General features: G+C 40.0%; 1 protein-coding gene across 1 annotated transcript; it reads right to left on the bottom strand.

Moving 5' to 3' along the window:
• Positions 1 to 6376: 6376 nt before the first annotated feature.
• kcnk12 (potassium channel, subfamily K, member 12) lies at positions 6377 to 23396 on the bottom strand. The gene is made up of 2 exons (XM_063875281.1): positions 23057 to 23396; positions 6377 to 8326 (listed from the first exon to the last, which is right to left on the bottom strand). The coding sequence occupies exons 1-2, from the start codon at positions 23394 to 23396 to the stop codon at positions 7434 to 7436; spliced, it is 1233 nt and encodes a 410-aa protein (XP_063731351.1). The 3' UTR covers positions 6377 to 7433.

Genomic DNA, 23396 nt, shown 5'->3' with positions numbered 1-23396 from the left:
CCTCATCACTCAGGCAGCCCAGCTCCTCTACATGTAAATGTCTCGTTTCCACAATGACTTTTGATCCTCACACTCTGCATTTAATTCAGCTGTGCTCATGGTCTCTTCAGATACTATTACAGCTCTGCAAGCTATTTCACAAACTTCCCCATGTGCATTCTGAACCGAGTGATGAAACAGCGGCCACTCTACATGAAAGGCATATGCGAGAAGAGTGTTCTGGATTAAAAGTGATCCTTAATGTGACTAAATGTATCACTATTCCAGGTTAAGACATGGATATTTGAGTAATGAGCCTTGGGATATTGAAAGCAACCAAAGCAATTATAGTGGTTATTGAAAGGCTAAATATATAATGATGACAGTTTTACACTTAAAGAGTTATGGGTCAGTTCTTCGTCTATGTCAGTAATTCAAGAGTCCTTCGTTCATCCTTCAGTTATTTCAAACGGTCAATCAATATAATGAGCCATTTTAAAACATTATCTATTTTTTATCAGGCTATCATTTTTTTAACATGGAGAGAGAAATTAATTCAGAGAAAATCTAATGCAGCCACAGCTTGATATTTCTTTTGATCTCCCAAAATCTGAATGTAGATTTCAATTCTGAGAAAACATTTTAATGACTTCAGTTGAGCACCAACCAAATTGAAAAACTTGAAAGATATTTGCTGTGTATTTCTGATGAAAGGGCAATCTTAGTTTGTTTTTGGAAACTTATCTTAGTGTTCTGACTCGAAGACTAATGGGTTTAAAGACCTGCCTGTCACAATACTCCTCCTTCAAGACTGATTGGACCAAGTATTTCATTTGCCAAGGGTTTCAAGTAGATTATATTGTCAACAGCTGGCAAACCAAATCAATTTTGACAATCTTAAAATGAAGATAAATTAAGGATAGGGAAGTAGAGTCCAATTCTAAATCTATTCCCCAGTTTCCAGAAATGATGATTACAGTTGTTAATGAGTGTTCATGTTTTGTTGAGTGAAACAGTGTGAGGCAGCAGGGAGGTGAGGCAGTTCTTGACAAACAGGGTTTCTACCGCAGTGAAGGAAGAGGGAGGCACATGTCTCTCACCCACAGGAAACTTCAGCCTGCTGGAGGTTTACCTGCAGTCCTGTCTCCCTAAGGGATAACCATGTTATTTACACTGTACCTGTGTGACAGGGAGGCTTATTTATACACCTTACAAGAGGCATACAAATAATCAAAGGAATACAACAATCTCTTTTATGTGTTTTATGTGTGTATGTATCTCTTTTTTAGGCTGTATTATTTATTTTGTACAAGTCCGGCAACATGCAGATATCCAGAAAGCAAAAGCTCTGATGATCAAATGTAGTCCAGCATAAGGGGAGGACAGTAATTCTAGGTGAGTGGTAATTCTTCCAACAATATTGTAGTTTTTAATGTCCCTAATAACAGTATGAACCCGGCTTCTTGCTAAATAGAGAATGACTGATGAGCACAGACCTTGTGGCACATTTTCTCCACACAGACTCCTCTAAACCCCTGTGCAGTGAGATAATGTATGTTGTTTTTCAGCATAATTTGCAGGGATCAGACTAATTTTAATAATGGATGCAATTACAGGTCCTCCCTTATGACTAACATCCTGATCGACCCATTACTAAAAAGCCACGCTGGTTCAAGGTCCTTTCAGCTGCATGTGCTCTGGTTGAATAATAACTGAAGGAACATGGACCAGTGAAGATGAGCTAATGTATCACACATATTGAGGACCACCTCTAAGCAAAACTTAATTGAGCATTTGTGAACGTCATCAAAACTAGCCTGTAATGAAAGGCAAAATGAACCCTAACCTTTGTTTCTCTTTTCTTTGAATTATGACGCAGGGACACAGCGGGTCAGTAAAAAAAATCAAAGATGACATTTGCTGTTGAAACAGAAGTGAGTGTTGGCCTTTTTAGTTTGCGACGGTTTTGCTGCTGAAATGCAGCATTACAAAGTTGTGACTTTTCTAACATTGATACCTTGTTTTTTATCAAATTTGATACCACCAAGTCTCTAATAAGTCCCCTTTTATTGAGGGCTGACAGGAGGTTATTTTTTGATTTATTTCAATGATTCAAGTTATACAGATCTGTTAACAGCTATTAGGTAACACACATTTCAGGTTGTGAGAAAGAAAACATTGAACTTAATTCCTTAAATGTAGATTTCAATATTTGGGATTTACACCTATATTCTTATTTTCTAAAGAGTTAACAAGATGTATTCTACTCTCAAGGTTTGTGTGTTTAAGTGAATTTATAGCCAGCAGCCAATTATTTTGTATATATGGGTAGAGCTAGACTTGCTCTGTCTGAATGAAATAAAATCCATCTGCCAGCAGCAGCAGCTCTAAAGCGCACTAATTAACGTGTTACATCTTCTTTGGTAAATCCTCACAAATGACAAAGAGTACAAAGGACACACAGAGGATATGTACCAGAGTATAACATGGCATTTATATAATCCTCAAACAATTTAATTATGAAATCATATCAGTAAATATCAGCATTAAATGGAACCCCTTTGTTTCATATAGGTTTTACTTTTATTTACATAAATATAAAAGTACAATCATTGGTATAAATGTGCAACTTGCAAACAGAAATCATTTGCATACATTAACTGGATGTTACACCACGATGCAAGCAACATAAGACACACGACAAGGTGTATAATTCTGTTGATAAACCCGAAGGTCAGCATTACTGTGGATCAGACACCTTAGAAATGTTTTATATTAAGATCTGAATGTAGTTTGTGGCTCCATACCATCAGTCTTAATTAAAAAAAAACATCAGGCACACATCCTGCGAATTTAGAAATCAAGCTCCAGATCATGGCCAACAATGTGACTCTTGTTCAAGATCAAGAGCAGCCAAGCAGAGCAGTAATACATAATTCGGTTTCCAAACCTCTCAGCTGTTTACCGCTTGTGCTCCAGCCAAATTAATTTAAATACATTTTGTTGCTGAAACGAGCAGCTTTAACAGTCTCTAAATACAAAAGCATTCATGCACTCTTCTTCAGAGGACACTGGAGTGATCACAGTGTTATGTACCATACTGTGATCACAAAGAAGCTTTGCTGAATAAATGATAATGCTATTAGCACCATCGACAGCCTTCAAAATCATCAGTAAAAACATCAGCAGTCTCTGCTTATTTCAAACAAACTGTTTTATTATGGGCCTTGGTATGGCTATGGAGCATGACATTTTAATGGACCTATTTTACAATCAAAGTGGTGTTGACTACAGGGTAGATTTTCCTGCGTGTATAATGTACAATATGTGTTGACTCAAATAAACACTGCTAGTGAGATTAGGGATTCATACTGCTTACACAACTTTTCTGCAAATCATGCAGCGCTGTGATCCAAGTCTGCTATGGTCACCCATATTAATAGTGTGGGCTTGGAAATGTTGCATCGTTTAAAACTAATTTGGTTTTGGACAAGAATGGGACAGGAATTAATTATACTTTAACAGAATAGTCATTGATTTCACATTTTAGAGGCATTTGTCCTGATAACAAATAGCAAATCCTAAGACCACCTGCCTCCTCAGAGTATACAGTGGACAGATGTTTAAACCATTGTAATAAATGGAGATCAATTTTGCAAAAGCAAAATGCAAAAGGATTGTATAGTACAACACAAGCTCTACACACTATAATCTTTTCAATATGGAGTTTCTTTTTAGTAAGCACTAAAGTAAGGCAATTGATTTCAAGCCATGCATGCATTTTAGGTGATCAAACATTACTCTATATATTATATGTAGTTTCTTTAAAGCTTGATATGTTTTAGGCTTAAGTAAATAAACATTTGAATTGATATTATAAGTTGAATACCTTCTGGGGGACTCTACGGAAGCATTTCAAATAACATATCACAGTCCTTTAATAAATTCTCTTTTCCAATCCTTTACACAGCAGGTGAAAACACAAATGCATACATACACACATGCTCCTTGTCAAGGGTTAAAGGATTCAGTGCAGCTTGCTAGACCCTAATGACTACAGGGGCTTTAAAAAATATTTGAGCAAACCTAAAATATCTTCCATTATAACCTCAAGGCTCAGAGGGAAAATGAAGGTTCACATACAGTACATCATTCAGGAATCATTATTGAGAAGTGCCAGCAACACGTCCCCCATAACATATTACAATAGCATTGAATTCATTCTACAGTATGTCATTTGCTACAGCATGCCATACTCCTTCTAAAATGTCCCGGGGTTTGACACTTTCTATTTGCCTGCAAGGCTAACAGTGGGGCAACACATAAACCCTGCTTCAAATGTTCACATCCCCACCCATAGTAAGCTCACTCCGCTGCTCATGAGCTACTCTGTTGAGAGCTTTTAATATAATGATGATAAATTGACATTTTGGGAAATACACTCTTGCTAAGATGTACCACTCTCACATCGAAGTGGTTAACATGGAGCTACAGCTTGTATAAATCTTGTAGCCTCAAGAATACGTTTTTTTCCCATTCTACTTTGTCTTTATCATACAGCACTGAAGGTTGTTGGCTGAGGGGAAAAGGGGGTAAAGCTAGTCATAAATCATTTTTTTGTTTCAACCTAGGCTTCCTGTTTTTTATTTCAAAAGAAACAAAGAAGATGTAATGTAATAATTAGTCAGCTAGATATGCGGACTGGTAGAGCCATGAAGATGTAGCTTCTTAGCTTGGCATTGGATAAGTACAAGAAACGGCTAGCCTGCCTGGAAAGCTCTCTATAAAATGTTACATCTCTAAAACTCTCTGTTTTAAAAGGGCAGCGACAGTAACAGCGTAACTAGCAGAGACTCCAGGAAGTCAATAAAGTCAAGTAAGCATAGCCAAGCTAGTTTAGCTTTGCCCAAAAACTGGGAAGGGGGAAAACAGCCTGGATGTCCATTGATAACAACATTCCAACTACTATAGCATATCTTAAGCTCTTCAATTAGGTGTTATATCAACAAAGAGACATCACATTAAGAACTACTCAGAACTAGCTGGTATCAGTTTTATGCTAAGCAACGTTAACCTAACCATATTTCCTTTACACGCGTGAGAGTGATATCAATTGTCTCATCTAAATTTCCGCAAAGGAGTGAATACCAATCTGCATATTTCCCAATATATCAATCTACTTTTTAGTATCTGGAAAACCTGTGTTCACATTGTAACCCTTGTATCCATGTTTTTAGTGGGTAGTTAAGTTCTCTATGGTGTATCAATCTGCTGACCGACTGTGTTAAAGACATGAGACAGTGACTTATTCAATCATTCACATTTAGATATCAGAAAGCTATATGTAAAAAAATATACTTTAGAGACTCTGTTTTATATACAGCTATCTTGTATGGCTTTACCATAATGGCATGCAGGAAACACTAAGACAAGCCTGAATATATCTACCTGAGTCATTTTCTCTATTGTTCTAAGTGTCACTGGGGGGTAAAGGAAATTATTCAGATCTATGCAAAACCAGGATGAAAATCAATCAAGGATAGACCCAGATCCAATGCAAGCATTATTGTAAAAGGACTTTTTAAGACATTATACTATAATATACTATGGCATGTCTCATTGTAGTATTCACAGTGCAAGGGTGATGAGCGTGAGGGGAGAGCTGAGATGTGCGGGATATAGGAGGCAGGATGGTTTTGGTGCAGTGTGTGTGAAGTGAATGCAGAGATGACTGAAAAGAGAGCTTAGTGGCCTGGGAGGATATTGGATGTTGAAGATGGACGCAAAGGAAGGTAACGCTCTTGGTTTAGAGGGCGCGTATTTGGATTGGACATGAATTTTAAACACCTCTATTGCTGTCAATGCCCCCCTCTATAGTTTTCTCATTTCATCACCGCCTCCTGGACAGGTTAACTATCAACGTCTCCTCTGCCTTGCTGTTTACTGACATCAAACAAACATTACACGGCTTGAAATCACAGATGCCTTGGAAGAGATAGTTGCCAGCAACTAGGACATCGATCGCAACGACTGACAACGTATCGCATCCTCGTCCAACATCCTCCATCCATTACACCTCGTCTACACCTTTACACTGAAAGTGAGTAAAATCAACCTCTGCATGCTTTTGAATCAAGTTCACAGAAATAATCTTTATCTGCAAAAAAATAACCATTAGCTGGAAAGAGGAAATCTCTACCAAATAAAAAAAATCAATGGAAGCCAGGGTATTCTTATGGGTTTGTTTTCCACTACAGAATCAGAACAACTTGACCTGGCCTCCTTTAATCTGCATCATTTAACATATTGTGCCCACAGGATAAAACCATCCACATTTCTCCTCCCTTTCCCCCTCCCTTATATTTGACTTCAAACAAACTGAAACTTATTTCTCATTTATTCTGTTTTTACAAAAACATAATACATACATTCTGCATTCAAAGGGTAATTAATACATTGCCATCCTTTATCACTTGTGTTCCTAGCAGACAGCTGTAAGCTTAAAAATGGAGAGAGAAAGAGTTGCATGGTGCTTTTCCTTACCCTTCAAGTCAAAGTCTTTGGCCGCCGAAGCATTTTCTGAGCTGATAAGGACAGCTCCTCTCTCACGAGGAATGGATTTTCTCTACTCTTTTCTCCATCTTAAGGATTTTAAAACTTTATAGGCCATTAGTGGCCCTGTAAATTCTCCTTCCCAACAGCATTGACAAATCAGCTACATCACAGCCGTGCCTATAGCCACTTTCCACACTCGCCCCCAGAAATGGAATCAATCACCTGAGGGTAAAACTTGACTTGTGTCAAGAAAGGAATGGAGTTTGCACAATCAATGGAAGGTCTAGAAATGGTGCAAAAAATGCATGAGCAGTAAAATGCATAGATCAGTATGTGCTATGTCATTCAGTGGATACACTTGTCATGTTTAACTCAGCATTCAATATGTACATTCAAAGAAACTGGCAAAAGCCCAAAATATTGAAGATTGCACTGTATGCTTCCCTTGGCTCCTTTACTGCACAACATTTCAGTTGTCAAGGTCTGATATATTGAGCACGTATAACAGACCTCAGCAGATAACACTGACATTTCAGTGATTTGTTCTGGGTTGGGGTTGAGGTTAACGTAATGGTCAATAGGTGATTCCCAGATCATTGTATGCTTATTTGTTGACTCAGTGGTTCTCTCTCTTCATCATCATCATCATCATCATCATCATCATCATCATCATCATCATCATCATCATCATCATCATCATCATCACTGAAAACACCACCATCATTACCTGTTTTGACACCACAGGCTTGTAATGCCAACCAAAAGTGTCCAAAAAATCATATGTATGATGCATGACAAGTTACATTGGCAATCCATCTTAAAAGTAGTTTTTCTATGGCGATTAACCTCAGAGAGTGTGACAGTTTGAGAATCAAATCCTCCAATACTTCTTGTGTCCTCTACCTGGAGTTACTTGTTTCTGCCAGCCTGTTGTTCATGATACCGAGAGCTCCAACCCCCCCAGAGAAACCATTATGGCGTGAGCTTCCACACACTGTCCTGGGATATCCGTTTGCCGACTCAGACAGCTGCTTCTGCATGATGGCCAGCGACACCTTGTTAGAGGCTGCCAAGTCTTTCATTGAGATCATCTCCCCTGAGAGTCTGCGTCCCTCTGTATCACTATCACAAGGTCCATCAGAGTCAGGCAACTGACCAGGCCGGCCCTGGCGACCCTTGGAGCCTGGGCGGATTGCGTTTCGTCTGCCAAGGAGTACGGTGGCTTTATTGCAGCGTTGGCAAAACAAGCAGCTCATTTTCTCCAGAATCCAGTTGAGCACCTGCTTAATGACAATAGAGATAACATTGAAAAGCGAGTAGATGCAACACACACCCATTAGCATGAAGAAGAAGTTGGCCACCCTGTAAAGGCTTTGGTATTTGTAAGCCGCGCCCTGGCTGCTAACAAAATCCCCAAATCCGATGGTGCTGAACGTAACAAAGCAGAAGTATAGCGAGTCTAAGTAAGCCCACCCCTCCACGGGGGTGTACATGGCTGACGCACAGCAGGAGATAGTGATTGCTGACAGGCCGAGAATCAGCATCACGTGGTACACGGATGGCTTCCAGCCGGGGAGGGAGTAGGCTGAGAAGTCATGACGGATGCCCGGTGGGAGTAGACCACTGTTCCTGATTCGACGCTCTCTCACAGCCTTCATCACCACGGCCAGCAGTGTGATGATGCGCTCCAGGAAGAGGTTAAAGAAGAGGATGGTGGCAGCGCAGCCCAGAAGCCCATAAAAGATCAGGAACACCTTCCCTGCAACCGTCACAGGCGTCGTCATCCCAAAGCCTGTAGAGACAGAGAGATATCAGACCTTAACTGAGACCAAAACAAATGTTCACCTACAAGCTTTCTTAAATTGCTCAATAGAAGTGGGGTAATTAGAAAATGTTTGTTTTGCATTGCTAATGAAGTTGAGAAGGATAAGGAAAAACAACAAAAAGGGCAGACATCTTAAACCCACATTACACTTATTAGCAGTTCACACAAATAAAACAGCTATTATCTTTTATTCAGGAAACAAACCGTAGTTCACTGACATAGCGTAACATAACGTACCACAGTATATTTTTTGTTTGCACCTGAGAGCCTTATCATATATTGTACAAGCTGAGTTTATTTACTATGCTATTACTGTTAGTGGCACTGTAATAACAAGGACATAGGGGTTATATTGAGGTAAGGAGGATGCCAGGAATAAGCTTAGGTAAGCTTTCTGAATATTTATTTCTCTCAAATCTGTGGTTTGGCTTCCTGCTATCTTCAGTCAATTACACTGAGTGTTCCAGCTGAGGACGGGGTTATGAGTGGAGAGGATGTTTATAGATTCTGCTGCATGTTGAAGGAGCACTTCAGAAACTCGAGGATCGTCACAGGTGCAGCCATGACTTTGCAGCGATTCAGGCTCTGATGTAAACTGATATTATTAGCTGATGAATGTCTTGGTATTTGAGCACATTATTGTTTCCTCAGATCAATTTATGAATTCCTTCAAGAAGGCCCTCGACTTTCAGTGAGGAGGAATTGTTAAAATAAATAAGAAAGAGGATTTAGCTCAATATTTGATGGAAATAAATTCAAGTATGGTTTATTGGAGTAGTTCCTAACCTTAACTGTGACACATTAAAACAATGTCTAATTTCAAACCCTCATATCAGGTTATGAACAAACCAATACTGCAAACGCTAAAGCCATGTTTAAAGTCAGTCAACAGTATTTTCAAAAGTCAAACTGAAACCATTATTCTCTGTTAACCCTTTCATTAACTTGTGATCATTTAGTTTTCTCCTTGGGACCAATTCTGGGGTCCAGCTAAGTTTGGGAATTATTGCTTTATTGCTTAACTATTTATATTTTTTGGGAGACAAAGTGTATACTCATCGTAATCATCATCATCATCATCATCATCATCATCATCATCATCATCATCATCTCATATGTAAAAAACAGGACCTCCTATACCTGTTTTTCTGGAAACTACTGATGCTTTGATTATGCCTGGGCAAATTATCTGCATCTATTTTTTATCTGTCTCTCACACACTCACAGAAACACACACACATAGGTCATACTTCTCAGGGCCACTGTGAGCACACACATGCACACACGCTTGAGCACACACACAGTGTCATTGCTCTTATCCACAGAACAGCAGATGGTATATTTGTCAACAAATAAAATCGTGCTGAAAGATCAACCAGTTCACTTCCAGGCCAAGGTTAATTGATTTTTCTATCATGGCCATCCTCCGTTTTAGTCTTCTCGGAGCATTAGGGCAGCACTTTTCCCCCCTTTTCGCCAACCTGTCTATAACCATCCTTGTCAGGTAATAAATGACATCAATATCACGACAATACTTCCTTTATGATATCTAAAATTGCTTTTTTGACCTTATCTCTCACCATGAAAACCACTCTCCTGTGGGCTTGTTGTTGACACGGCGGGTCATTTAGATCAACACTGATTGAAAAAGATTGTTTTAGAAAGACAAGAGGGAATATAACATCCCCCATGTCCACAGATGTCCACACAACTTATGACCTTACACACAGAGGGATAGACATGTGTAGGTTTGTACTTTACACCAGACATTGAATGATCTGGTTTTGTCAAAGATAGTGACAAAGTTCAGTAACAGACAGTGTAGGAAAGTTGGATGAGAGGATGATAAGGGGCCTTTATAAAGCCCTTCAGTTAAATATTATTCCACTCTTTCATGTTTAATTAATTAGCAGGCAAAGTCTTTTTAACCAACTGAATGATATGAGAAAACAGATTACATCGTCTCAGCGCACACAGAGACAGTCTTCCGCACCGTCTCTCATTACCAAGTAAATTACCTAAGAGAGGAAAAGGCACCAGACATCGATTCAGTGTAGCATTTCAGAGCCATTACTCTAGACTACTGTGTCAAGATGCATTACGGAAAAACAGAACAATAATAGAAAGCTAAAAAAAGGCAGGCTAAAAACCTAACACCAACCTGTGTGAATTTACTAACAAGGACTTAAACTCTACACTGTCTCCAGTCCAGACCAATGATCCTGTTGCTGACCTCATTGAACATTTTAATCTGTCCACTGTGTCCGAGCAAAGATGAGTCATTTAATTCAACAAAACTTTATAAGGCAGAAAATTGTATGGGCGCTAATCCAATTTATTCAGAGCCCGGGGAGAATATTTGTTCTTTAACATTAAATACAGTTTGCTCAACTCATGTTATGCTCTTCTGGCTAATGATACCGCACACATCATCACAGAGTTTCAACCAGAAGGAACGTGATGGAAATGGGGTCATTAGTATCCATTAATTACCACTTGACAGTTTGAGAGTAAGAATATGCTCTGATGGTTATGAGAATGTGGGAAAATGAAAATGTGGGCTGATGGAAATAGATCACTGAACTGTTGTGTTTTTAGGGTTAAGGTCAGCTTCTATCAAGTTTAAATGCCATGTGCTCAGCAGTAATCACAGGGTTCACACAGTTTAGGCAGAGCAGCTCAATGCCAAATTACAATGGCCCATTAAGCCGTATAGTTAATTCAAGACCCAAACAAATAACACAAATTACTGAGAGTATTCCCGATAGAAGCATTGATGGACTCTGCATTTCATTTGGTACAGTCAGTAGACCTGGCTCACAGTAATTGATCATCGGATTTTACACCAAAGAGCCACTCCGAGAGAAGAAGACCTGTCAAAATGCTACAACACTCAGCAGGTATTTTATTATCCCAGAGTCAGCAGCAAACTGGGTTAGTAGCAACTTTTAAATCATAAACCATGAACTGTTCAGACTCTCTTCCCCTCCTGCGTGACATTGCGTGACATTTCCTCTGGCAAGATATTAAACTGTGGTATTTTATCGCAGTATGTGTACGAAAACAATAGGGGCACTAGAAAGTATTTCCCAATAAGCATATAAACATCACACTTGACTTATTGTGACAGATATATCATTTTCGAAGTGGAAATACATAAGGCTGGTAATATCATGTTATTTTGTTTTCTGTCAAAGGAAATCCCCTCAGGAGTAAAAGCAGATCAAAAACCAAAAAAGGGGTAAAAGAAAGTTAATGTTGTACTTAAATTGCCAGGATGCAGGAGACATGAATTTAAAGACATGTAATGTTGCTCTGTGTCTGATGGATGTTTAAATAAGTCACTGTTATCAACTAAAACAGTGATAACGTCAGTGTTGTATACATTTTGTTTGCGCTAACCCCAAAGTGGCCTAAACAAATCTATCATATATATAAAGTTTCTGTATTGATATACATTTTCTCAAACAGAACTCGTAGTATGTGGGGTACAGTGTAGCCACAATGACAACGTTAAACTGTGGTCAATCTGTTGTTGTTTTACATTTTTAAATGGGAAATGTTGACATGAAACACTTATCCATTAAAATGGCTGTTTTTCTTTCCCGAAAGGAAACCTTTGTGAGTTATTGTAGATAAAGGAATTGATCTTATACTATTTGCAGTAAAATTGTTGTTGTTTTTAGAGCCTTGAAGCTGGAAGTAATGACAAATTGACAACTTTTAACGAAGTATCTTGAAACAGACATATTGATTAACCTTCCTTATAAATAGCATCCCAAGGCCAACTAAATCCGACCACATTTCCATCTCATGTTTGTCAAGGTTGCTTTTAGTGTGAGTGAATTTAGCCGATAATTAAGTACCGTAAGAACTAATCTACAAAACTACTAAAGAAGAACACAATGCAGCACATACAAAAGAGCAAGCTAAAATGGGCGAGAGCTCCTAATGGATATGTGAATAAAGGGCAACTATAAAAGCACTCAGTCATTTTTCCGTCTTTGAGTGAAGGACATGTGCTGTCCATTCACCTGTCTCTCTGAGCACAATTCAATCTGAAGGTCACTGTGTGTCATTGAGGATAACATACCCCCACACCACTCCCATAGGTCCTTAAAACCGACCCAAAGATTCATTATGTGACTGTTCTGCTAAGCAAAAATCAAATCTCGGTCTTCCATCGCCTCCCTACTATATGTTCCCAGTTAATGAGCTCCCAGTCAAACAAACCGTGTCCCATAGTGGGAATTCTCTTAAATTGGCCTGACAGAAGCAGCAGCAGAAAGCACCATGACCCTATGATGACTGTGTTTCTATGACGAACAGGAAATCTTTTGTCATGGGGTTGCGTGGTGGGGGTCTGTGGAGAGGAAAGAGGGCTGAGAAAGCAGCGACATGGTCAGGCCTGACACATCATCACCACACCATCTGCTGAGGAGCTGCCAGGATTACTGGCAGACTGTATAATAATAGGAACATTCGCAATATGCTGCCAGTTTTGCAAAAAACAGATGATAGAATAGGTCACATACATCATTGAGATGCAGCGATGTTGTTGTGTCTGCGCACTGCATGCACAAGTAAAGGGCAGACACTGCAGGTGAATAGGGTCGAAATGTTAACTAATACATATCCATGTATTAAATCCCCATATTAGTAACTCATATTAAGACAGTATCTCTTCGTATTTTATGTTGAAATATACAAATGAGGCAATATCTTATTTAAATGGTGTTCATTTTCATTTAACCCTAAATCTGAACATTGAATTTGACACAACTAAGTGTCAAAGGGTTTTACGATGAGCCTATTGTAAATCTCTTTCATATACATTTCATCTGATTCATAAATCTAAAAATACTATCAACACTGCAAGCATTTTCACCATATGTTTCCAAGTTAACTGTTCTATAAAATCAGGCTACAAATAATATATGAACAGACCCTCTGTAAAAACCTTTTTAATAGATATGGGAATAAAACCGGAATGTTTTCTTAATATTTATATTTAAATAAGAACAAATAATTATGATAGCTTTCAGTAAAATCAGATGAGCACTACACAGACAAAATCTAGTAAAATGAAAACCTAAATGTGCATTTTGGCATTTTCTTTTCCAATAGACTGAAACACTGAAAGTGCACCTTAAAAAAACAATGTTTCTCCCTATAGCGTCTTACCTTAAAACAAAGGTCATAGTCATATTAATGAAACACTAAAGCCTACGCACGCAACAATGTATCTGTTGGGGCCCTGAAGCAGAACAACGTGGCTTTGAATTTCAACACCCAGCTCCCCCACACACAATATAGGCAACACGTTAATGGTATCTGTTCTGTCAAAGAATTTATAATGACTGTGTTGTCTAACACATGTCTGAGTAACATTTTAAAATAGACATTACAACAACAATCAAAGGGAGTTGATACAGATATAACATGCAAGAGTAACACACAGTTAGAGGAACACAAACCTGTTCAGAAAAGCGCCGCCTAAAATCCCCGATTTTTCTGATTATGCGATTGGTTTGGCTCCACCGTGACTGAATCGAGTGTGTGTTTTTGATTGTATCTCAGTACTTAATTCACTGGCAGAGAAAGCCAGGAGGATTGATGACCCCGCCGCTGTCTGCATCGATTTATTGTCAAAAAAAAATGCTGCATTGTCTTTGGAACCGCGCCAACACTTATTACTTTTTTCTTCAGTTTTCGATCTGTTTTTTATCTTCTCAGAATATTAAAGGAACTTAAAGGACTTAAACTGTCCACTTTTGTGACGGGGAGTTAGGGCTTCAATAAGAAAAATTAGAATAAAGATTAGGCTTCCTTTTCTACCTGCAAACGGTAACACAGATTTTGTCCTTTCATGTGACTGAGGAGTCATTCTCTCGTCAGATTAATAGCTTCTCTCTGAATGATCTAAAGACTGTATGTCCTTGCGTTTCCTATCATCTCGCAGAGTCAATGTTTGAGTAAAAGCTTAGCTACATAGTATTATTCCTAAGGTAAACACACCCGTCCAGGTTGAGCTTTTGAAATACTTTCGCCCTCAGATTAGCATGATAAGCCCCCACCATAATAGATAATACTGATTTGGTGCTCAGACAGTATCATAGTAATGCTACATTAAACGTGCTTTATTTCTTCGGATCTTTGCCATTGCATGGAAACAGTCAAATCAGAAGCCAGCATGAAATGAAGGCTTGAGGCTCAGCAGATATTCAATTTAATGGTTTTTCATTACTGATAATGTGAGAGCGCAAGTCCCTGTAATTTAAGGCCAAGCAAAAACCTGATTCCTGTCAGGGACTGCTAGCCCAGTGACAGCTGCAAAAATGATCCAGTCATACATAGACAAACAACAGCAATCTGCCTTCAAGAAATGAAGAGGCAATACTCTGTTGCTCACAATTAAATCATGTTTTACTGAATGTGTCCACTAACAGTCTGAGACTCTGCCAGAGGCTGCCAGCCTGGACGTAGCTGAATCATTTGTGAACGCTGGCATAATGACTAAATATATGCAATTCAACACTTTCAGCTCTGATCCTGGTGCTTTCCGAAGGGTAATCATTATTTCAAAATCAAAATGTATGCCAAGTTAATGTGTCCAAGTGGCAAATAATAGTCTAAGTGTTGGAGAAGTAGGTCTGTTGGATGATTTATATTCTTGTTCTGGCTGAAGTCCAGTTGATCTACACGGCGGCCAGCGCAAATTCACTGAAAATGGTGGTACTGAAATAAGGGAAGGAATGGAGAGTGCTGTTTCCACTAATTCAAACAGATTGGGGTATGAAAAATTCAACATGAGCGGCCGGCACTGCATGTAGTTTCCAGTTTTGAACAAGCTTGAGTGTTCAAATTGCCTGTCATTTCTCACAAAGGCAGATGTGTAACATGCAAACACTCCCACTAGTATGCCGCCCATCATTTCTCAAGCTTGATGGATTACGTAGTGCACTGTCATTTGTTTTCATCTCATAATCTAATCATAATGATCAGGGATCTTATTGGTCCAAGGTCAGGCTCAGAGCAAGTCATTTTTTCTCTTGTGATTGATTCAAGTCGAGGTTCATGATTTTCTGATAAAGTTGTTGATGTTAAATCTGAAATGTAACTATTTTGCAATGAGTATCATTTCAGCATGTTGTTTGCATTCAGGCAGTTCAAAGATGCAATAGTGCAGCATATCCTCCTGTGTCTCTTGCTCTCACACAGGCAGCCCTCCCTCACACAGAGACATATGGACGACTGCCAAATCCTGCTGTTCGCCAACTTGCTGTTAGCTTAATAACATGTTTAACTGTTTATATACATATCCCCGAGATGCAGATAGATGCTCTGCATGGTTCAGGAAGGGGAATCTGCTATGCAGGTTTTGCTGCAACGTGACGGCAATTTTTTTTTCTTTTTCTGGGATATTACTGCGTCAAAGGTTCCCAACCAATCCAAAAGTTTCAAGAGAGGGACTTTTTCTGCTTATGGGGAAAATTTAAACCCCTCATAGCAGCAACTCAGCATTGACGTCAGCAGCAGTGCAAATCGGGTTTTCAAAGAAACTGATAATAATCAAAGTAGAATATCATTTCAAATGGCTGTTGGAATAAGCCCTGATAGGAAGCAGGTCAGAGGACTGCGGGGTGCAAAGAGTTTATTTGTCCTTTGTCTTGGCTGGTGCAAAGAGCAGAATCAGTGAAATGCTAATCAGTTTCAGGAGGAAGAGGAAGCCAAGCAGATCTGCTTTGTCCTCTAAAATGATCTTGGTATCACTTGGCTATGATGACTTGAGTCTGTGAGTTACTGTACGCAGGCGAACGCTCGCCTTAGCGAGTCGGGCAGATTTATGATCTACTGTGACAGAGTGCAGAGGTGTTTACAGCCATCCTGCACAGCAGCCGTTAAGTAAGATAGGTTTTCTTGAAGCCAATGCTACACACTCACTCAGACACACAGCACTTACACACACCTTCAACCCACTTTAGCAAAGAAGTGAGGAGAGGCCAAAGTGGTTGGATAAAATGTTTTTGGAGCATTTGTGTTACCAGAACCTTTTCCTTTTGATCTTTGACTGATCTTTTTTTTTTTTTTTATGTATTTATGTAATGTATCAATGTTGTAACTAGGGCAAGCCTTAACAAAAAAAATGATTTGGTAGATTTTCTCAAATTTAGCATTTGGAAAATAAAATCCAACTTTCAATTTAACTTTGACATTCTTTGATTTCTTACTCTTATGTTTATTTTTTAATTGCTCTTTATTATTTATTAGTATAATAGTTTTCCGTTCAAATCTTTTGTTTGGCCTCCTAAACCTCTCTATCAAGTCATGTCCTGCATTTTTTATGTTGAGGATTTATCTCGGATCGGCAACATTGGTTGTTTGTTTCGTAGTTTAGTCAGCCACTTTGGTCCACTTGAAATTTAAATGTGGTGCAGATTTTCATGATTAAAAAATGGCAGAGCCCTAAGACTTTGGTGAATGACTTTGAAAGGTTTGGGAGAGCCAGTTAAAGTAGTTAAGCTGTTGCCGTGGACCTTAACGAGATCAAAGACACCAAAATGCTGAATATTCGGGGTTTGGCATCACGAGTGACACCTGTTCCATTACACACAATCCTTTTTCACAATGTTAATCTTAAAGTATTGATAAGGGCAGTTTTATAGCAGAAATAAATAAATGCACAGTAACTCAATCAAACCCGAACAGAAGACTCTATTAGTGTCCTGGAGTGTCTGAGCAGCAGTAGTGTAACTGGCTGCTCATTGGGCACACATTTTCTGTTCTGAGCCTCTGGACTGCACAGAATCTACAGAGACCCCAGGCGCCTTTCATGTGACTGTAGGCCCTCTGTTTTCCATTTTTAACAGTGACATTTCCTCTGAGTCTGTGATTTCACAGAGCAGAGCAGGGGATCTAAAGAGAAGAGAGGGAAAAGGCCGGCAGCAGAGACGAGGTAAAGAATACAGAGTCATACCGACCAGCTTCAAATGCTTCTGTTAAACGAAGTGAAGTGATCATTATCTAATGCACTGCTTGTGTAATGTGAGCATTCTCTGTTCTGTAACATAATTGCAATGTTGTCCCACAGAAACACACTGTGTAAAGATCATAATGATTGACTGGGGGAATCCAAATAGGTGAGTGCAGTGTGGTAATGAACAGTCAAATATGAGATGGATGTTGGAGAGGAGTCAGCGCTGCCTGATACACTGCCGGAGTGAGAGACAGACGGCAAGAACAAGCATCGCTGTGCATCGATGAATCTGCGTTCACAGATTGTAAACCTTTCCCACCCTCCTCCTGCAAGCACACTCACAACATACACTGACAGTAACAACAACACAGATGGTTTTGTCCCAGCGAGGCAGCACCGAGCAGTTTATCTAAATACATCCACGACATCAAAGCAAAAACTCTGCCTGCCTTCAGGAATCCACACACTCTTTTGGTGACATTTCAAACTACCTAAATGCCAAATGCGTGCTCTGCCAATCCGAGGTGACTTTGTCTTGGAACCTCAGAGACTCGTGAATTACAGAACGGAGAACAGATTTGGTTTGCAGTTTCATCCCAGATACAGGGGCCCTGGTCAGACAAGCGTGTAATGGCCTCACAAGTGTTCCTCAATAAGACTCTGCAGCCACATCAGCACTTTTTTTAATTGAAGATAAAACACGCTAAACCATTAAGCCTAATAGTTTACTAACATGTACGGGAAGGACATAGGTAATGAACATGTTTCAAAATCTTTCTTTGTGTTCCTGACATTTCAAAACCGTACCTTTTTCCATTACCAAAGTTAGTCACTGGCTCAAGGCACTTCCCCTTCTGGGTTCTTCTGAGGTTGTGCAAGGCCCTGGCCCCCACTACTGCCCTAAAACCGCTGCCATCCTAATAATAGCATGGGTTAAAGGCGAGGTCTAAATTTCACTGTGTGTGGTTCGGTGTACACATCTAACGATTGGCGTTTATTTCCTGAAGACAATGTCAGAATACGTTATGTGCAGAAAACTGGTGGTTTTTGCGTTGAGGGGTACAACATAATTATTTTACAACAAAGGTGAAAACAAAAGCTGACAAATAATTCAATGCCTGTCCTCTCTTGCCTTTTGTATTGCAGGTCAGACCCATTGTTCATTAAGAGGACTCTGGTGTATCGCTGCTGATCATGTAACATCTTTAGTAAGACACTTTATTGTCACAGTGGGGTAACACCTATTTGCCCTGATATGGCAGCTAGAAAAGTAAATTCAAATGTGCACAGAAACATGACATCCTGACCATATCCGGGCAAAGGCTGCGAAGTTATGCATTTTGGCACCATGACTTGGCTTGTATTGCAAAATGTTAACTGACGGTGCATCATATTTCAAACTCAAAAGTGCTTTCTCAGCACTAGTGGTCGAACTCTGGCTCAAGGGAATTTATGTTTTTGTACTATGTTCTGTGGTTAAAAACGGTCTATTATTTAAGCTAGATGCGATCGTTAGGGGCAAATGTCAAACTATTGATATACTCCTGCCTACAAGCTGAGTCTGTTCCCTACTGAAAGGAGAATCAGTTACCTGAAGTGTGCACAACACACCTATACAAGAAACACTGCCACAATGCAACTCTGCAGTAAAGTTCATGATGTTAATATTGTTCATTCTTTGTAATGTTCCAGAGGCCAAATGGAGGCACCAGGACAGACTCTAAACATTCACATAATATTCAAACATAAGGTTGATACAGTTAATGCATCAGCCAATAATAACCATCTAACAGATATGGATAGCATTTATGCAGGATAAGCTCAATATGCACTCTACTTTTAGCTCTGTTTTGTTCAACTCCTGTGGGAAATATGTGGCTCTTTATCTGCTAAATGCTACATGCTAACTTGGTGTGTCTGCTGTTAGAGAAAAGGCTGAAAACAAGTTACTGTTAAGATGAGATAAGTGACAGTGGACAAAAGTAAAGTTGTGGTCTGTTTCACCAAAACAATGTGCTAGCTAAACCACAAATGATTCCTTTCACATAATACACAGTCATTTGATCCCTATAGAAATATTGATTAGTGCAGTTTAAAGCTAAATTTTGAGGGTCATTTCAAATTCGATTTGATGTTGCACTAAAAACTGCAATGTTGAAAAATAAAAGGAGCAACTCTAAGATATTGTAGGTTCTCTGTCATGCTTTTCTGGCATGACAGAGAACCTACAGTAGCTTTCAGGTAAAGAGCCAGTAGATTTGTTTACAGTGATTCACTAAAAAAACAATATTTGTCAAACTCCCTGATTAAAAATGTTTAACATATCTCAAAAGCGTTTTAACACTTGGATAAGGTGGAACAGTTGCTATGTGATTTAAAGCAAAGTGTGAAGAAGGGAAGTGAAAACAGATTCAAGGAATAATTGATAACGTTTATGAATAATGTGATTTCAACATCCACTGAAGCTTCTGTTTCGCCTGAAGAGACATAAAATAGCAATTAAAATGTAAACTTCTCTTCATAGCTCCACAAAGGTTGGATGTAGCCTTCCTCATATTGTGAACAGAAATGTCATATTTCCATCATGTTTCCTACATTGTTTTTAACTGCTTGAAGTTTGACTGGTGCGCTTTTACAGTAATGTGATCTTGTTGTGCCCTTTTCTTCTGTAATGATATAGGCTTCTGACTACTGTAGAAACATGGCAGTGTGACATGCAGACTACCTGAAGACGACCTGCTCCCTAATTACATTTGAAGGGTTTATTCTAAGGTAACAAAAACACGATACCTAATTTAGATAATTATACACAAAGGAATTATATTCCATTAATACATTGCATATCTGCCAATAAATCCATCTCAATACCACACAATGGTCACCTCTCTTTTAGTGTCAATATAAACTGTACACCACAATATTTATACAAACATTTAGCTGAATGAGGCCACTTTGATTTAAATATCACCCTGGATCAGTAGTTTAAGAGGGAAGCTACTATGCCTGCCCCAGTGTATCTTGGTGGCAGAGTGACCCTGTCACCGTGCTGCAGCACAGCTCATTACAGCCATGCTTTAGCCAGATTCTATCTTCTCTTAACCCTGACATTTACCCTCCTTTTGCAATTTGCGGAGGGGTGAGGTTTAATCAGGTGTGATTTAGAGGACAAGCTGCATGAATGTCTGTATTGTATAGTTGGTTAAACTGTCCTCTCTGCTTTCTCTGCCTTTGTGACTTCTCTGAGTGGGTGGATATGAGTGTGATGGAGCCAGAAGCTGCAGTGGCTGCCACAGGCACAGAGAGGGAAGGCAGAAACTATCCCTGGAAATAAATAGCCCTGAATATTATAACTGCAGAAGAACTGCACCTAACCTGTTTCCGAACTAAACCCCAACAACGTTTAAAGTCTCAGATCGCGCAGACATCACTAAGTACACTTGATTCCTCAGACAAGTAAATCCTGTGCAAGCACTTCAAATTTGACAAAGTATTCTCCGACATGTCATCATAGCAACTTACCAGCAGACCTCCAGGCCCCCAAACGGCTACAGATGGCTGTCCTAATTGGCAGTTATCAATCAGCCTTAGGGTCATAAATAGCTTTCCTATAAATAGAAATGTGGTTTACAGACCAGACTCTCTTGCCCTCTTTAATCAGAATGCAAACAGTAAAGTTGTGTCTGAAAATGTAGGGCAGGAAAACAGCACCAAGAGTTGGAAGCTGACAAAAACAAACTCTTCTATCCAACATTTCAACAGCAAGAGAGTCTACGCTAGCAGCTCTGTGAGGCTGTATTTTGACCTAGATGCTATGTCTAACATGCTCTCAAAGACATTTATAACATGTCATTGTTTATACATGAGTGCTTAAGCACTGGATACTGGACTCAGAGATGGCACCCACTCACTTGTTGCAAAGAAGCAGGGAAAAAATGTCAAGTGATGTGAAATCGTTAAACCATACTTCAGACAAAAGCTCCATCACCTCCTGAAATTGTTAAACAACACACTAAGTGAGGTACCAAATCAACCTAATGTTATATGTGGTCAAAACGCTTGGTAAACAAGCAGCCTTACTGGCCAGGGCTCCACATTCTTCAAAGACAAATTGTGGAGGCACAAGGGGAGCAATGTGCCATTGCTAATTAAAAGCCTCTGCCATCGCGGAGTCAGAGGCGGGAAGTGTTCGGGAGGAGTGTCTAGAGTGTGCAGGGGGATACCAGTCTGATAAAGAGTTAGTGAGTGGGGAGGCCCCAAAATCCCTTTCATATCAGCAGCCCTGAAGCATGCAGAGAGAGAAGCACATAAGCCGGAGGGTTGTAGATCAAAGCAAGATGGAAATCTAGAGAGAAATCCATGCAATAATTTGCTAAAAAACAAAAACAAATGCTGTAGAGCGACATCACCCCATTTTCCCTTTCTCTGCAAGCAGCTGAGTCAGTTTATGTGATCTTGCTTGTCTGTGGGAAGACTGTGCTGCATGACAACTGGAGCACAAAGGATTTCAACCTGCCACAGACATGTGCGCAAACACAGCTGCTGTGGTTCCCTTCAATGGGTGAGCTGAGTACATAGGCTGCCTGAAAGAGTTCTGCATTTGTGTACCTGAGAGCAGGAGGAGGTCACCCAGTGAAGCTCCCATGACAGGTCTACAATACATACAGTTCTGACAGGTTTCTTGCTCATGTGGATCAAATTCTCCCTGTGCGTCAATGCACAGCCATTAGTTTTCCTTATCGCTCTACTTGCCACAGTTCTCGATTAATAAGAGAAAACGTTATTAATAAGAGAAAAAGTTATCACTATGTAGCCTATGTGTGCGTGTGTGTGTGTGTGTGTGTGTGTGTGTGTGTGTGTGTGTGTGTGTGTGTGTGTGTGTGTGTGTGTGTGTGTGTGTGTGTGTGTGTGTGTGTGTGTGTGTGTGTTAAGGGCAAGGTCAGAGATAGACAGCAGCTGTCAGCTCAAATGATACCTGGAGTGTCTTCATTTGCTTATCCACCCATTCACACTCACTCATCCACTCCGGCTCCTATAGCTTTCAGTGAGGGAGGAGTAGAGGAATTGTTGGCTGTCAGGGCCATCAGGCATGCAGTGCACCAGTTGGCCCTCGGGGTGCCCTGCAAGGGACACTTGCTCTTTTCTGACCTATCGCATGAGCAAATGTTAAATGAGGGGGAGCAGAAGGGGGTTCTCATTGACATTCCTGTTGGTTTGAATGGAAATGTGGCAACAAAAAAAGGAGAGTGCACCCATGGGTGCTGTCCTATAGCCAGGGATGAGTGTGCTGTTCCTGGCAGGCGAGTAAGATGTCGCCCCCGTTGCCAAAGTCCCTCACAGCCAAAATGTAACACATGACTGGAAAAAAACAAAAATGTTAATCTGTTATTCTGTATGTAAGCCAGTGGAAAGAAAGCAGCCAAGGATGGCAGCTCCACTCCTTTTGATATGACAGTAATTATAGGATTATTTAACAAACAGAAGCCACAATAACAATCATGTCAAATCTCAAACGTGTTAGTCTTGAATGTGGTTTCATCTGGGCATTAGTTCCAAAAGATCGGCTACTCAGTCTCCTATACTTACTTAATAGTAACTTAATTGTGTGAGCATGTTTGTAAAGCTTCATGTTGTTTTTCTACAATTATTTAGAGGACACCATAGCTGCAACCAAACAGAGGCAAAGGTCAGAGAAATCAGTGAATGCTACATTGATCACCCACCTATAGTCGATACCACAGTTCCAACAAAATAAAAAGCCCCTGTAAAATCCCATCGTGGCCTCAGAGCGTCAGCCCGGATCCCGGCGGCGATGGCAGCCTCGTACTCCCGCAAGAAGGTGTTGAGCTCCTGCAGGCTGATGTTAAAGGTCTCACTGAAGTTGATGAGCGTCCCGTGCCAGCGGCCGTGAGCCCGCAGCTCCGAGGGCCTCTCAATGGCCGAGAACACCGCAGCGCCGCACAGCAGGTACAGTATGATGAGGACGGCGAGCAGCACGAAGCGGCCGTTGTCCTCGTTGAGGTGCAGGGAGCGGCAGCCTTGCAATCGCTGGCCAGACATCAT

The sequence above is a fragment of the Eleginops maclovinus genome, chromosome 22 (genome assembly GCF_036324505.1).
Source record: "Eleginops maclovinus isolate JMC-PN-2008 ecotype Puerto Natales chromosome 22, JC_Emac_rtc_rv5, whole genome shotgun sequence".
Classification (NCBI taxonomy): domain Eukaryota; kingdom Metazoa; phylum Chordata; class Actinopteri; order Perciformes; family Eleginopidae; genus Eleginops; species Eleginops maclovinus.
Note: the sequence above shows the minus strand (reverse complement) of the source record. Positions and strands in the feature narration are given on the sequence as shown.

Bases quoted from the DNA above. Each gene is read 5' to 3' on its own strand.
- kcnk12 (XM_063875281.1), bottom strand. From the start codon at position 23,396: ATGATGTCTGGCCAGCGATTGCAAGGCTGCCGCTCCCTGCACCTCAAC. The intron at 8,327-23,056 runs GTGGGTGATCAA...CTGTCTCTACAG, and splicing joins AACTGTGGTATCGACTATAG to GCTTTGGGATGACGACGCCT.